The following is an 11,677-nucleotide window of genomic DNA, read 5'->3' on the forward strand; positions in this document are numbered from 1 at the left end:
TTGGGAAATCTGCATTCTGCAGAAATCCCATGACCAAAAACATGTGTCTCAATCAATCCTTGGACTTGGGACCAAATCCCTCTCTCTCTCTCTCTCTCTCTCTCTCTCTCTCTCTCTCTCTCTCTCTCTCTCTCTCTCTAATTGTGACATTGGAGGATCTCTGCATTGTCACTTAGTACTACAATCTGGTGGTATTTCTCTTTACTTGTAAGTGAGAGGTCTTAGGTTCAATTATCGCCAAAGGCGAATTTGAACCACATTATTACTAGCTCATTGTGAGATTAAGCCCACCTCCTTCATCTTAGTGTAATTAATATCGTTTGTTAAAAAAAAAAAAAAAAATCTATGCATTGTGCCGCAGCAATTAATATGAAAACTTTGATGGTAATAAGATGGAGACCATATATTACATAGAAAATGATTTATGCACTTCCGCTTTCTTCTCTTGCACTTTATGTCTTTTTCTAGCTGTTGAATTAAATAGATTAAAGAAAAATTCTAGGTACATAAATAAATAAAGAATTGCCAGAGGATGATATGCAAAAATCATTTTCATAAGTGCATATTTGAACCTAAAAAGTTCATTTAGCTTTTAATCCATCACCTTTAGATTATAAGTTCATATATCCCATTTCTCTTCTAAAAATGACTACTGCATGATACAATAATCAAATCTTAAGATAATTACAAAAAACAGAACTTAAGATAAAATCACTCAAATCTACTTGCAAAAACGAAGATAAAACAGATTTAGAAAACTAATTAGATGCTTTATTACATACGAAAATCTTTAAAATAAACACCCTCCTTGTCTTGGAATTCCCGATATGGCTCTCTCCAGAAAGCAGTTTTCGATATAAAGACGACGCCTTCGTTCCCTCGCGTAGATAACCCAGAAGATCATTGAAAGCACCAGAGCTGCAGACATCATTGCCAAACCAATGTAAATCCAGCTGCTGTGTTTTTCCAAACCATGACACTTCCCACTGCTTATGTCTCTGAATGCATCCCTAACAGATCTGCAGGATTGCAGATTCGTCAAGAATTTATCGTAACCGTAGAGTACGTAGCTCAGATTTGCTGTAGTTTCCATTTGTCCGTACAATGTGGGAGTCAGCCAGCCGCCCGGTTTTGTACAAGTACCAGCCTTTGAAACCTCACACACATATTTCTTCCACACCTGCTCAGAAAAAAAATGCCGGTCTTAGGGTATATGCAGATATCACAAATTTTTCAAGAAAGCACTTTTAGGAGAAGCAAGTTCTTTTTCAGAATGCACTTGGAAGTGCTTCCTAAAGGTATGTTCAAACAACACTTCCAAGTTCTTTTACAACCCTAGAACATTTCAACTCTTTTTTGCCAAACATTGTCTGAAGAGCTAGTCTTGTTTGGAAGTCCTTTTAAATGGTTAAAAGTTCTTATGAATGATCAAAAGAACTTTAATCTAGTGCTTCTGGATTTGAAAAGCACATGAAAGTAGTTTCTAACATATGCACTTGCAAGTGTTTTTTTAAGCAAGCACTAAAAAATTTTTATTAAAAATTCGACATGCTTCTATAGATGCGCCTGCAGTGAAAACACTTATGAGTAGAAGATGCAGGCTTCAATTTTAGATACTTATATAATTTGTGTTACCTGCGTGGCATTTTGCAGTGGCACTTCACCGGAGATACAGTGTCGGTCGACGAGATTTGAATGGAAAGGGTTGCAAAGAAGAGGTACTGGTCTGTCTGACTGATTATCGACATTCGAAGCATTGGTTATGACATGGTTAACCACAGTAACAAGCTGGAAGGTTGCATCCTTGGTGCGCAACGCAGCCTCCTGGGCAGTAGCATTGTCCACACATGGGAGTATATCGTCAAATGCAGTATGAGGTTCAGGGTTCTGAACCCATTCATCCATGGCGACGCATGCATCTCCAACCGCACTATGCAACATAGGAAAAGAAGTCACATGGAGGACAAGCTGAAAGTTAACTTCTAAACTAGAAATGCTTCCTACAAAAGCAGTGACAAACTGTACTTGTGGAGGACAACAAATGCACCGCACAATATGAACGCTAACGTGACAAGAATCCACCCGACAATCACCAAGCTGCACACAAATGAAATGTTTAAGGACTTTCTTGTTGAGAAAGCAAATAAAGAGCAAAGATTTCATGGTTTTTGTCACTTACATGTGTACACCAACTTGCTTCCCTAGGATCGAAAATACTGCAACAAGTAGTACAACGTGATTAAATGCCAATTAATATTCGAGTTCTCGAAATTAATTCCTCCCAAATTGAAAGAAAATAAAAGACTTACAAATTCCAAGCAAGGCCAGAAAGATCATAGCTGCAACAAGGTTAATGAGAAGGATCCTCCTGCAAAACATTGTAGCAAATACATATGTTATATAATCCAAACAATTGCCCGATTAATTTCAAGAGCTTGTAGAATATATATCTATTTACATGGTATTCAAGCTATCTTTTATAGTCTTTAAATTCTTTTTTGTTCTATCAGAAAGTGTAGCTGCAGAAGCGTCAATTTTTGTTAAGATATTGTCAATTTTATTCTGGACATCTGCTGGCAGAAACACAGCATCAACTCCAATCCGCTTAGCTGCACTGAGATTATATGACACGTTCCTGAGCTTTGCAGCATTTGTATTTGCCTGACTAACAACATGGTTCAGCGCATCGGTTGAACTTCCCTGGAACTTTCCTTGACCGGAGAACAGAACAATGAATCCAACGCTGGAATAGACGGTGCAAACGGTAAACAAAATCATCAGTTCATACAAATAATAGGCAAAAATTGTCCGTGCATGTTAGATGTGTGTGCGCTCACGCGTAAGGAGAGAGACATACATTGCGGCAAGGGTGAAGAAAACGAGGAGGATGGGAGAGAGAGCATAAGCTCTTCTAGAATAACCATAAGGCTCTTTAGGGCGACAGAAGTTGCAGATACAGGTTAGGCACAAGCTTATCGCGAAAATCTTGAACCATACGACAGCAATGACAAGGAAGGGCGTTGCGGTATAGTTAACAGACTGCATCATAAATTCGTAATCAATGTGCAAAAATATTCATTACGCAACATGATCAACACAATGTCCCAAACAAGTACATACGAATAGTCATTCATAAGTTTTCATAGAAACCGAAATAATAAGAAGTACAAAGAAAACTCACAGCCCAGTAATGCTCATTGCTGATGTTCCAGCCACCGGTGTATCTCTTAAATCCGTCACGAGGGTCTTTCCGGCGTGTCCTCTCCCTAGACAATATTTTCAGAGGTGCGTTTCGGGGAGTTTTTTCTTCTGCTAGAGACCTTCTTGTGCCCCAAGTCACCACCACCCCACCATGCTCTCTCTGATCACCACCCTCCCCTACAATGCCAACACGAGCACAAACCGTAAACAAACACATTAAAGATCAAAATATAACACAAAAGGAAGCATTTTCGGCAATGAAAAGAGACTAAAGCAGCTGCGATACAGCACCTGTTGTTTGCAAAGTGTCAGAGTTTCCGAAACCAAAAGAAATGAAGAAGGAAAGGGAGAGAAAAAGAAGCAACGTTTTTGATGTGAAGCATAACATTTTTTACCACTCCGAGAAATGGATGGAGAAAATACAACTGATCAGTTGAAGTGAATTTGAAGGAACCCAGATAGCAAATATTGAAGATGCCTTTTTTTTTACAGTTCTACTTGGATAAGATCCCTTCAACGATCCTAAGATTTCAACTGCTTTTTTGTACTCCACCCACCACTACTCCCACTACTTACTGAGTTTAACCGCAACATGGAGAGAGAGAGAGAGAGAGAGAGAGAGAGAGAGAGAGAGAGAGAGAGAGAGAGAGAGAGAGAGAGAGAGAGAGACTTTTGTTAGATGATATGTGTTGAATTATCTGCACTCTCCACAAAAAGAGTTTAATTGCACGGATATTTAGGATTTTGTTTGGTTTTAATTTGACCATGGTCAATGAGAGTATATATAAGAACGTGTGGTGCTGACAAAAAACGCGCATGCAAAGAGGCTAGTATATTTGGTTCACGGCAGTTAGATTGTAAAGGGCATTGTTTATCTGGCCTTCTAAAATGTAATAGAACTAGTGTAATAGAATGACAGCTCCGAAATATTACTGCTTTGTCTAATGGGAGTTTCTGAGGAAGCACAAATGAGTACTGCATAGTAATAAAACCAAACCACGATGTACAAAAGAACTCCGAAGGTAAAATCACTCGAATGTACATGGACGAAAACATATTTTTACCCAAGTACGATGCCCACTTATACATGGAAACCTTTAAGCACCCTTGTCTTCGAATTCCTCGGCGGCTTTAGCAGATGCAAACTTTTTAGTGTACACTCGATGCCTTCGCTCCCTTGCATAGATCACCCAGAAGATCAGTGACAACATCACGGCTGCAGATACCATTACTAAGCCAATGTAGATCCACTCACTATGTTTTCGCAGACTAGGACAATTGTTTTTACTTATGTCGGTGAACGTAACCCTAACAAATGTGCAGTCTTGCAGATCAACCAGGAATGGACCGTAACGATACAGACCATAACTCACGTTTCTTGCAGCTTCCATTTGGCTATAGATGATTGGATTCAACCGGCCAACTGTCCTACAGATACCAGTTGCAGAAGCCTCGCAGACATAACGCTTCCATACCTGCTTGAAACAAAAAAATGCGAATCTTAGTAGTTTTTACCGAACTAACAGAAAGATGTAGGAAATGTTTATATCAACTTTGATGCTTTATTTATATTACCTGGGTGGCATTTTTCAGTTCCACCTCACCAGGGGCACACTGTCGATCAGAGAGGTCAGAATTGAAAGGGTTGCAAAGAACAGGTAGTCGTGGGCCAGACTGATTAAAATATACAGGTCCGGCAATAGGTGGATAATTAACGTTTGAGACATTGTTGATGACACGATTAACCACAGTAACAAGTTGGTGGGTTACACCCTTGGCCTGTATCGCAGTCTCTTGGGCAGTAGCATTGTCCACACATGGGAGGATATCATCCAATGCAGTGTGAGATGTGGGATTCTGGACCCACTCATCCATAGAAACACATGAATCTGCAACCACACTATATACATAGGACGAGAAGTTAGGGGAACAGAAGACAGATTAGAAAACAACACAACAGAACAGTCATCAGCTAGACCCAATGACACGAACATAGGTGCGACTTAGAAAGTAATATGATGTGATCATAGCCAAATAGTACTTACTTATGGAGAAGGAGAAATACACCGCATAATATGAATGTACCCGCAACAAGAACCCACCCAACAATCACCAAACTGCATAAAAGAGGTAAGTGGATGTGAACAAATGTTTGAGGGCTAGGATACAAATGCTTCCAAAATTTGAAGATGTTAAAATAAAAAGGAAACAGCTTTCACTTACAAGTATACAAGGGCTTGCCACCCGAAAATGGAAAACACTGCAAGTAGTAAAAAGAAGAAAAATATAAGAATAATAGTCAAATCTTCAAAATGTGTGCCTCTAATCAAAGGAAAGTGAAAAGACTAACCAAATCCAAGGAAGGCCAAAAAGAGCATAACAGCAGCAACAATAATGAGAGCCAGTCCCCTGCAATATATAGCGAGAGACAAATATTACACACAGCATTGTGAGCACAAGTTCCAGAGCTTTTAGAACATACTTACACGCTATCCAAGACATCTTGTATACTCTTAGAATTCTTTTCACTTTTATCATCAAGTGTACTGGAAGCAGAGTCGAGCTTTGTCATAATATTGTCAATGTTACTCTGAACGTCGGAAGGCAGAAATACAGAGTCAACCCCAATCCGCTTAGCTGCACCAAGATAACCTGACAAATTCCTGAGGCTTTCAACAGTCTTATCAGCTTGACTCACAACATAATCCAACGTCTTTGTTGTGCTGCTGTGGAACTTTCCCTGACCAGTGTACAGAACAATGCATCCAACACTATGGACCAAGATAAAAATTAAAGGATGTCATCAGTTCACAAAAAATATAGTACTTGTCCATTGGTATCAAGTATAGTTACTATGAACTGTGGAGAGAGGGAGGGAGAGAGACTTACATTGCCGCAAGGGTGAACAAAATAAGTAGGATGAGGGAGAGAGCATAGCATGTTCTAGAATAACCATAAGGCTCCCGTGGACAACAGCAGTAACAGAGACAGATAAGGGACAAGCTCAGCCCAAAAATCACAAACCAGACAGCAGCAATGGCAAAGAAGGGAACCGCAGTGAAACCAACAGACTGCATAAAAAATTAATAACCAATGTTAGCATACCGTTCAGATACGTATTAAATATACATTCCAATCTCCAAACAAAGTCCAAAAGAAAAAAAAAGGATTTGAGAAACAACGAAAAGATATGATATCATAATTAGTCAATGGATAACATTCTTGGAAGCATTCAAGGCCTGCATAAAGACAGGATACCGCACAAAAATAATTTATTCATGAACAACATCATGACAGAGTTCAAGACCTGCATCTTTTAAGTATAAAGACATGGTCTTTCTTTGTAAGCATAAAAATCAATGGAAAGACAATTAGATACCAAATTAGTTTTAAACAAAACCACAATGTAAGTTAAAAATCAAAAAATAATGTTGTGATTGCATTAATCTGCAGAAAAAATATGCTACAATTCATAGTTGGGGTGCAGAGAGGGGTATGGTTCATCGTTTGATTCTAAGTGCGAGGAACATGAGCTCGGGTGCCTCCGGCCCTCCAAGGACTTTCAGCTGAGGAAAAATTCATACCCCAGCAGATATAGAATGGCATTTGCTTGGAAAGTCCAAGTCTTCATCCAATTAAGTTCTTAAGGAACATTTAGTATAATTCAATCATCCATCGCAGCAGCAAAACACCCCCAAAACAACAGAATTATACCATAGCTCATAAATTCAGAAAAACCCAAATCACAAAAATAACAAAAAAACAGCCAAATTATAAAACTTAATCAAAAGAGTTGAGAGAACTCACAGCCCAGTAATGCTCATTGCTGATATTCCACCCACCATTGTATTTATTAAAACTATCAAGTGGGTCCCTCCTGCGCGTCCTCTCCTCAGCCAACAGCAGAGACGAGTTCTGGGCAGTTCCGCTTGCAAGCGACCTCCTTGTTTCCCATACTACCGACCCACCAGCATCATCATCCCCTCTCCCACCACCTGAAACAATCACAAGAGTAACCCCAAATTCAAGATTCAAAATCCCATTTCCTCAAAGAACAAAAGAAAAAAAAAAAAAAAAACAAAACAAAAAAAAAACTGTTTCAGAAACCCCACTGTACCTGTGTGGGAAATGTGAGAGCTTGCTGAAGTGAAAGCAACGAGGAGGCAAAAACTGAGAAAAAGGAGCAAACTTTTTGGTGGGTTCGATCTAAAACCAGGCATTTTGAATTGGCTTTTAGAGTTTTTAGATTGCAGACGAAGAAAATTTCCAGAAGGATAGAGGAAACGTTTCGGAAATTATCAGAGGAAAGCCGCGTCCATTTGCTTATATCCGTTTGCTTAACGAGAGAGAGAGAGTGAGAGTGAGAGATATATGTATATATATGATAATTTACTACCGTTTTTCTTTCAAGCTGTGTTCTTGTGGTCCTTTCGATTTCCACGGACAGCAACGGGCACTGACTCGCAAAAATGAACTCTGTCGGTGTTTTTATCATGACGAAAATGCCCCTTTTATATTTTTCTCTGTTTCTCATTTAGATTTTAATTATTTTATGTAGAAAGAATATTTTTTAGAATTACTTTTGTTTGCTTTGTTTTTGGGAATAAAATGTTGCGAATAACAGTGTATTTCAAATATTTAAACGTTGCGAATAAGTGTGGGTACGTCACATGTCATTATATAATTAAAGAGATATTTGTAAAAATATATATATTTTTTTAATTGTATAATGACATGTAATGTACCGTCTATGCTCTGAGCTCAATAAAAATTTTCTCGTAAAATAACAAAATTAATTACTTAGGTTTTCAAATGTAAAATTGGACATAAACAATATCATTTAAAAGCAAATCTTGTTTTATAAGTGACAAGACTCACAACCACCCTCTCTTTTGACAAAAAAAAAAAACACTATCAAAATTAATTACTCAGGTTTTCAATTGTATATTGACATGTAATATACCGTCTATGCTCTAAGCTCAATAAAAAATTTCTCGTAAAATAAAAAAATTAATTACTCAGGTTTTCAAATGTAAAATTGAACATAAACACTATCATTTAAAAGCAAATCTTGTTTTATAAGTGACAAGACTCACAACCACCTCTCTTTTGACAAAAAAAAAAAAAAAAACTTTATTTTGTAAAAAAAAAAAAAAAAGGATCTGCTTTACTTCAAGAATTTTTTTTGACCTTTTCTTAATATACCAATTATAATGTGTGTGTTTTGGTAAATGTATGATTCATTGGAAAAAAAAAAATTCAATATGTGAAAACACGATCTCGTACATCAAGTATAATAATATAATTCGTTAGATACTTGAAAAAAAATTATGACACTTGATATATCGGGTAGTATTCCTAACATACTGAGAATCTTCTATTTATTGTACCTCAAAATATCTAATTAATTACTGCTTCAGTAGGTGGCCAATGTTTCTGATAAAACAGCAGTCCTGATATATTGATTAGAGAAGAAGAAAATGGATAAAGGTAATGAAAATTTGCTCAAATTAGTGGAGCGTGACGTGTGTTTGCCTTATTGAAGTTCAAGAAATTTTGTACGAAGCAGGAGTTTGTAGCTCAGTTGTTAGGAATATTTATCATTGAGCTAAGGTTTCGAGTTCAATTTCTCATCCTTCGACATTGTTTTTATAGTAAAAATAATTTTCCCTATAATACTAAGAGGATTGTATTCAATTAAGATTTTAATTGAATCAGTCAGATGCAGGTTGTATTCAATTTATATTTATAAAGAGTCATTCAAAGTCTGGTGATATTCAACCATATTCTTAGATTGACTTTCCAAATCTGTGAGTATTTTAAAAGTCATGAAATTTATTGGATTCAATAAATTTATTGATTTCGATGTATTCTAAAACGTGAGGTATAAATATCAATGGCCCTCATAAATCAGGCACCCTCCTCCATATTTCAACTTGATTTCTCCTTCAAACCTGACCACAGAATACGAACAGCTTCTTCAAAAACCTTTCTCTCGGTGATACACACAATGTGCTATGTATTTTTCTCAATGATTCATTATGAGTATGAAAATTTTGATTACATAATTTTTCTTTTTATTTCTGGGATTATATAATTTGCAAAACAAGGACTCGACAATTTTATCAATCATGTCTTGGAATACAGGTTTTACATGATTTTTCATCTAGTTTGTCAAATTTTAACAATGATTCATAACCCTTTTGGATTAATGTGTGTTGCTTAAAAATTAATGTCAGTGCTAGCTCCGTCTAATTTCGAAATGGGAGATTTACCTCAAGGAAGGGGCAAACAGTATAACCAATGGTCCTCCATAGAAAGCAAAACTTCGTTAGAACTAATGGTTGATGCTGCCAAGCGAGGATGGCGTGATGCTAATGGTTCGTTTAGCAAGCAATTAGTAGAAACGATGATATTTCCTGTTCTTAATGAAAAACTTTGGTGCAACAAAAATTATAGTCAATATCTGAGTCGGCTGAGATGGATGAAGCAACGATATCAACATAATTCTAAATTTTTGGCAGACCCAGATGACAAAGTCTCAAGGTATATTGTGTTTTTTTTTTTTTTTTTTGCTTGGTTTGGATAGTTATAGCTCAAAAGAAAAGAAAAATAAAAAGTGAATAATTTGAGAGGCAAAAGTTTAGCCGACCATATAATATGTGCAAGAATTGAATGTGTGGCTTGCATTCCAATAAGTTCAATAAAAATTTTACTCTTATCTCCAAAAAAAAAAAAAAAAAAAAAAAAAAAAATTGCCAAATGAGTCTATACTTCATAAAAATCTATTGAACTTCACAACGGAATTCATATCAAATCTTTTTACAATACACCGAATTCTATGTGAATCAATTAAAATCCATGAAATTCATGGAAGTCAATAATTACATTAAACTCTATCAGATTCTTAGTTGAATACACCCTCCTAAGTAGTTAGTCAAGTTATTCAAAGTCTGAATCTTCTTATGTATTATTAGAAATTATTGAATATAATGGTTCTTTATAGCAAATGAAGAGGGTATAATTGCTATTAAACTTGAATGTGGACCATCACAAACACATGATAATTATATTTGAATGGTTCAAAAAAATTAGAGCCTTAAATTAACCAAATATTAAAAAATAAAAAGAGGAAGAAAACTCGAAAACGTGATTGGAGTGATATATATATATATATATAATTGTTATTGGCACTTTAAAAATCTCATTTTATACTCCAAACTTTCTATATTTGAAAAAAAAAAAATACAGTTGTGAGGAGTGTAGAATGAGATTTTTGAAGCACGAATAACACTTTCCTATATATATATATATAGAAATGTTTGATGTGTTTGTAAAATTAAGAACAAGAATGAAACAAAAACTACGCAAACATTCAAGGAATCAATATTTTTTTGGATCTAGCGGTTCAGAGCTGATGACAGAATAAATTGAACAACTTCTTTTAAATTTTACAACTCCTAATTATTCATCTTACTGGCGCATCTCATAAACATCACGGGCTCATATTTCTCTCTCAATTTTTTTAAACAAACAAATTATGTTCTCCGTCACTTCCGTCCGTAAAATTAGAGATAATTTGAATTAACATTCAAGACGTATGAATTGTGTGGTGGTGAATATATATAGTTATTTGTTTTCTTCGATGAATTGGGGCCATTTCTTTTTGTGGTCGAGTCCATAGTGGTCGAATTGGGTTACAGCCAAAATCTTATCAATAAGATCATTTGGCAGCTTTAAGATGAAATCTCTGTCTTTTTTATTCCAAACCGATATCATATCTTACTTTGATTCACGGAAAAAGAAAATAACTAAACTTGAGTGTAAAGCGTCTTATTGAGTATTATAACTAATTGATTTAACTTGCGTTTATACTAGTACACTATCTGATCTAAATCGTGTGTGTGTGTGTTAACTTATGATTATTATCATTAAGAGAAATTTAGTAGCAAAACAAAAATTCTTAAAAAGGAGGCGAGTTAGAGGATTTGCCACAATAATCCACTTTTTCGGTAGCCGAAAAAACTCACAGAGGCTTCATCATGACAGTTCACTTTTTCAGCAACCAGAAGACTCACAGAAGCTTTATCATGGCAGTCCACTTTTTCGGCTGTCAGTAAGATTCACAAAGACATTTCAGTCTACCGTTGACCATAATCGCTTAATTAATGAGCGTCATGAGTAAAAAAAACAAGGCATGTCGTATGTAATACGACTTGCAATTCATCACAAATCACTGGATTACCGCGTGATGATTACTTAGCAACAAAAGTTGAATATTATGAAATAATTTGAACAGTTGTTTTGAATAATTTTTGTGCATATAATATAGTTTTGAGTGCTTTTTGTGTAAATGGCATGCATAATAATATAAAGTTTATGAGCGTGAGGTGTTGGAAACACACTGCATCATCACGACACACGTTTTCCTTTGAAATCGTCAACCTTATGTTGACATGCCAAAATTAATATACAT

At 36.0% G+C, this 11,677-nt stretch overlaps 2 protein-coding genes across 2 annotated transcripts; both read right to left on the reverse strand.

Annotated features, from left to right (window-relative positions):
* Positions 1-700: 700 nt before the first annotated feature.
* Positions 701-3,546, reverse strand: LOC137746872 (uncharacterized). Its single transcript, XM_088690090.1, has 8 exons — positions 3,182-3,546; positions 2,858-3,039; positions 2,459-2,743; positions 2,310-2,368; positions 2,180-2,216; positions 2,026-2,097; positions 1,636-1,930; positions 701-1,180 (listed from the first exon to the last, which is right to left on the reverse strand). Exons 1-8 carry the CDS (start codon positions 3,416-3,418, stop codon positions 791-793), a joined length of 1,557 nt encoding a protein of 518 aa, XP_088546216.1. The 5' UTR covers positions 3,419-3,546; the 3' UTR covers positions 701-790.
* Positions 3,547-4,106: 560 nt separating this feature from the next.
* Positions 4,107-7,685, reverse strand: LOC137747310 (uncharacterized). The gene is made up of 9 exons (XM_068487401.2): positions 7,319-7,685; positions 7,009-7,196; positions 6,091-6,272; positions 5,688-5,972; positions 5,552-5,610; positions 5,425-5,461; positions 5,247-5,318; positions 4,777-5,101; positions 4,107-4,676 (listed from the first exon to the last, which is right to left on the reverse strand). Exons 1-9 carry the CDS (start codon positions 7,419-7,421, stop codon positions 4,299-4,301), a joined length of 1,629 nt encoding a protein of 542 aa, XP_068343502.2. The 5' UTR covers positions 7,422-7,685; the 3' UTR covers positions 4,107-4,298.
* Positions 7,686-11,677: the final 3,992 nt, after the last annotated feature.

This window comes from Pyrus communis, chromosome 2, assembly GCF_041283825.1.
Source record: "Pyrus communis isolate YQ-2024b chromosome 2, ASM4128382v1, whole genome shotgun sequence".
NCBI lineage: Eukaryota > Viridiplantae > Streptophyta > Magnoliopsida > Rosales > Rosaceae > Pyrus > Pyrus communis.